Below are 4,850 nucleotides of genomic sequence, written 5' to 3'. Positions count from 1 at the left end.
AATTGTAAGAGTTTGAATTAAATTTTGCTTAAAGAGGTACAAAAAAGTGTGAACAAATCTCTTAAAAAATAGTGAAATATCAAGTGGGGATTGCTTCGCTAGCATTGGGAATTACAAGTTCGCCCTACATTACAGAAATAGGGTAATGCCAGGGTTGTAGATAAATTTTGAAAACTAAAAGATATAGAAGTTGATTATTGGTTTATAATTTAAACGTTAATAAACGTACTCATTTTTATTAGTGACACATTATTTAGTTGGTAAATTATGTCTCCCTACCCACATAAATAATATTTCCATACCAATTTTCACTCCTTCCACTAAGGAAAACGAGTACATAAAACGGGTTTATTGTCACATAAAGTCTCAATTGTGCATTATTATAGATAACTATTTCTAACAAGGCATTCTTGATTTGAGACATGATGATGATGATGATGATGATGAACTCGTTTCATATAAGTTGTTATCATTATAAAGAACAAGAAAGTTTTAAATGGCATACGTGTCACTGTAACGTTACTAGTGATACAAAGATGTGTGTAAGTTTTTTTCTACATATAGTCGTACATGGTGACGGATGAACTCATTCCACATAATTTGCTCACATTTGAAGGACGAAAATATTTACATGGCACAAGTAGCTGTCACCATAGCAATATGTGTTATGACACAAAGAGATACTAGGGAGACCATACTACATTCATGTATCACGTGATGTATACCTGTCATATCAATTAATGAGTTTAATTATCTCATTAAATGTTGATTATATGTGTCAATTACCATATCATGTGATATATGAATGTGATAAAAAATTAATCTCCCTAAATTTTTTTAGTATATATAGTTGTATTATTGACAAAAGCACAATAATTACATGTCAGTCATCTCTATTAGAAAGATCGAAACAGTTTTTTTTTAACAAACTATATTATCGACACTGAAAAGGTGGGAAAGTGGGTTAAGCCTTATAATAGACTAGCAATAATATGCTTCAAATTCACCTTTGACGATAATCGAGCCTAAGACATCTTTTTTACCAGTGAAGAGGAATATCACTAAACCGTAATACTAAAGACAATTTTTATACAATTAATTGTAGACACTCCTTTAAGCAACCAAAAAGCCCGGCAGTAATCCTAAATTTTATCAAAACTGCCCTCAATTTTCCTCACAATTACAAACAAAAATCCGTAAGAGTGGAAAACGGAGAAAAAGCTAAGATGAGTTACAGGTGGTGGGAGAGGAGCAAAGTCATGGAGCTGCATATTGCAAAGGCTGATGTGAGAGAGAGAGAGAGAGAGAGAGAGAGAGAGAGAGAGAGAGAGATGAAAAGAGTAACCGTAGAAAATGTGAACCAGTCTCTTTGCAACACTGTGATCTCCTCTGGTAACCACGTGGGGATTGAGAAATGCAGCCACTGCAACACCTTCAAACCCTTTTCCGCACCGATTTCTAATATAAATCCCCCCTACCCTGCTCCAAATCTCTCACATCAGTTTGCAGTTCTGTATTTGCAGAGAGAGAGAGAGAGAGAGTTGTTAGTTGCAGGAGCACCAGTCTGTCACAAAACCCTTGTAAGCCTGCCTTTCTCTGGTTTTTCCTTCTCTCTCTCTCTCTCTCTCCATATATTTCTTTTCCTTTTCTAAAACTTAGGTTAAAATTGAATTTTTAATGGTATTTTAGAAAAGCCATGTAATTCCTTTCTGGGGTTTGCTTCATCTCTCTCTCATTTTCTAAAACTTAGGGTTAAAGAATGAAATTTTCATGGAAATTTCAAAAACCCATGTAACCGTTTCTGGGTTTTCTTATCTCTCTTTCTCACTTGTCATTTTCTGCTGCAGTATTAAAAATTGAGTCAAAGATTAAATTTTGGAGTTTCTCGGTTTTCTGACTTTCTCACTCTTTCTTGAGTTCTTCTTTTCTTGCTGCATGCAGTTTCACAAATTTGGTTCAAATATTACATTTTTCATGGTGTTTTCTGTGTGTATAATTCTGTCTTGTAAAAAACCAAGCAATCAAAATCTTCACGGTTTTGCCCTAACGTTTGCTTTTTCTTGCTGCAGAAGAGGCTTAAACGAATCGTTTTACAGTCCAATCTGCTCACTTCCTGTCTGCAATGGCCACCGCAAACAGAGACAACGTTTCTCAACCTAATAACGCCGCCATGCAAAAAACCACCGGCGATTCCCAGGTCCCAGACCTCAACCTGGAATTCTCTTTCGGAGGGATTTACCCTGAGAATTCCAACCAAAACCCTCTGGCTCTGTCCTCATCGGTGGCCACAATCATGAGGCCTCAGGAACCCCAAGCGGCGCCGCATAGGGCGGTTTCTCCAGTTCGTTCCGTACAGCTGCCGAGGGCAAGCTCGCTTCCCACAGAAAAAGGTCTAAGGCGGGTGATCAGGCCCAAGAACGTTCGAGCCTTGAGAAGGCTGGAAACCAAACAGAAGATAGCTCAGCGGCAGATGAGCCAGCAACCGGCTGCTTTGCCGGAGGTGGCCAGGGCTCCAGCAGCTCCAGTAGCTCCAGCAGCTCCTGAAGCTCCAGCAGCTCCTGAAGCTACTGAAGCTCCAGCAGCTCCTGCAGCTCCTGCAGCTCCGGCAGCTCCGGCAACTCCGGCAGCTCTGGCAGTAATCCTGCCGGAACTCAAAGAGTGTGCTTCCAACTGTCCCGGGGCCTTGGAGACGATACTCTATCATTACAAGGCGGAGGGGTACTTGACTGTGTCTCGTGCTGCAAACGGTAAGCTACACATCAAACTTCAAACCTAATAATTTGTCTATGATCTATTTTGTTTATTGTTTTAATGTTCAGCTTGAGAATAATTTGTGATTGTTTGATCTTGTCATATGATTTTTTGCAGCATGGTGTTTCTGTTGGAAGGAAATCATTTAGTTGCATGAGTAAAAATATAGTTTATGTTTGTGTGTGAGGTTGCTTTTTGATATGATTTTTTGTTTTAGTTCATACATGGTGTGTATAGATAGCTAAAAAGAAAGAGGAACTGGATAACTAGTTGAAAATGAAAATATGAAACCCTAATTGTCTTTGGAAGGTCACGATTGAATGTATTAGAATTGTTGGAAGTGAAATGTTGTGCATGCAACTGATAGGATTCGGTAGATAGGACAATTGATGCGATTTGTTCATTAGGGTAAAAATTTGATACGATTCGGTCATTAGGGTAAAACTGACACGATTCGATAGTTAGGGTAATTGATACAATTGGGTAGTTAGGGTAACTGATACCTCGTTAGGGTAAAATTGATATGATTGGGTAGTTAGGGTAATTGATACGATTCGATCGCTAGGGTAATTGACACGATTCGGTCGTTAGGGTAATTGATACGATTTTGGTAGTTGGAATTCAAATCGCTCATGAAACATGTAACAAAATGAACTAACAAAGATAAGGCGTCCACAGGGAAAGATGATCTAGGTTCCTTTTGCTTAGTCAACGATGTAAAAGATAACAATGATTGGTGAACATGAGTTTTGAATTTGAGAAACATTCGAGTGCCGACAAAAATTAGGAAAGATTGTATCCCACAATGAATCAAATGGGAAAAGAAAACTAATTAGTTGCGTATCGACAAATATTAAGTAACAGTCTTATATCCGACAACGTATCGACAAAATAATAGAACAAAGGCGCATATGAGCCTAATTTAGAAGATGATCATGACCGTGAATGAACAAAATCAAATAAGCCATCCGTCCATTTTAGTAATTAATTCAGAAGTATTTTTTACATAGTGATGCCTAGTTACTCATAACATATATTAATACGCGCAAAGTGTAAGTGACATTCCGAAACTTTACTACTATGGAAACTTATAAGTGACACAAAATGGTTCATGATTTTAGCCGGAGTTAGTTTCCTTGACCATAAAGTAATAGTTCTAATCAACACTTTAGGAATTCTTTCCCATATACTTCCTGGTTTTTTAACTTCCGGTCACCTTCCATTCACCATTGTGATTGAACATGCTTGATAAAAAAGTTTTGTTGTTCTTCTCTCTCTTCATTTTTTGAATATTAGTTTGTAGCATCTCAAAGTTTCATGATGACAATATCTTTACATTCAAATGATCAAGAAAAATATAGTTTCCCTTCCTTCAGTTGAGGTGGGTTTGGGATATAGATTTGAGCCAGTTTGACAAAGCTCTTGATATCTTTACATTCAAACTATTTGAACTTCTGTGAATTCCATGCAGGAGCACAAAGTGTTGAGACGTTACCTTCGCAAAGGAATGTCACAGTACCATTAATGGCCACCTCTGCAACAGCGGCTACAACAAAAGAGGATGGCCCTTCACAAAGCACACCGGAAAGCCCCTCAAAGGGGGTCAAACTTGATTCTGGGGACGATATGGTTTCATTGAGAACCACCGGAGTGGGAGGAAGACAAATCAAGGGGATCCTTTACGCTAGGGATGGTGAGGTTAACATCCTGTGTGTTTGCCACGGACTTTTCCACTCGCCGGCACAATTTGTGAAGCACGCCGGTGGAGAGGAAGTAGAAAATCCCTTGCGGCACATAATTGTCTGCCCTTCCTCAGATTAGGTTAACGGAGGAGGCACTTTTCGCATCCTTAGAAATGTAACTAATGTCAATATTTTTGGAGAACTGAATGTTAATTAAAATATAAACACCCTCATTTTGAGTAATTAGCTCTAATTTTATGATGATGTTTACCAACTCCAATGGTTGAAGTTTATGTATTTGGACATATACATGAACTACTGCCTCTTGGCTGTATAGTTCCGCCAAAGCACTCGGACAATGGATATTGAGCATACTTCTGGTCACCTTGTAACTTGTTGATTTTGCAATGCCTCCAA

General features: G+C 38.4%; 1 protein-coding gene across 1 annotated transcript; it reads left to right on the top strand.

Moving 5' to 3' along the window:
* Nucleotides 1-2,122: 2,122 nt before the first annotated feature.
* LOC137712646 (ninja-family protein 6-like) lies at nt 2,123-4,572 on the top strand. The gene is made up of 3 exons (XM_068451762.1): nt 2,123-2,572; nt 2,660-2,747; nt 4,223-4,572. The coding sequence occupies exons 1-3, from the start codon at nt 2,123-2,125 to the stop codon at nt 4,570-4,572; spliced, it is 888 nt and encodes a 295-aa protein (XP_068307863.1).
* The last annotated feature ends 278 nt before the right edge of the window (nt 4,573-4,850 follow it).

This window comes from Pyrus communis, chromosome 13 (assembly GCF_963583255.1).
Source record: "Pyrus communis chromosome 13, drPyrComm1.1, whole genome shotgun sequence".
NCBI lineage: Eukaryota > Viridiplantae > Streptophyta > Magnoliopsida > Rosales > Rosaceae > Pyrus > Pyrus communis.
This window is presented reverse-complemented; position numbering and strand designations above follow the sequence as displayed.

Excerpts from the sequence above, each read along its gene's own strand:
- LOC137712646 (XM_068451762.1), top strand. The coding sequence starts at position 2,123 with ATGGCCACCGCAAACAGAGACAACGTTTCTCAACCTAATAACGCCGCC. Across the intron at positions 2,573-2,659 it reads CAGCTCCTGAAGCTACTGAA|TGTGCTTCCAACTGTCCCGG; the intron begins GCTCCAGCAGCT and ends GAACTCAAAGAG. Across the intron at positions 2,748-4,222 it reads TGTGTCTCGTGCTGCAAACG|GAGCACAAAGTGTTGAGACG; the intron begins GTAAGCTACACA and ends AATTCCATGCAG.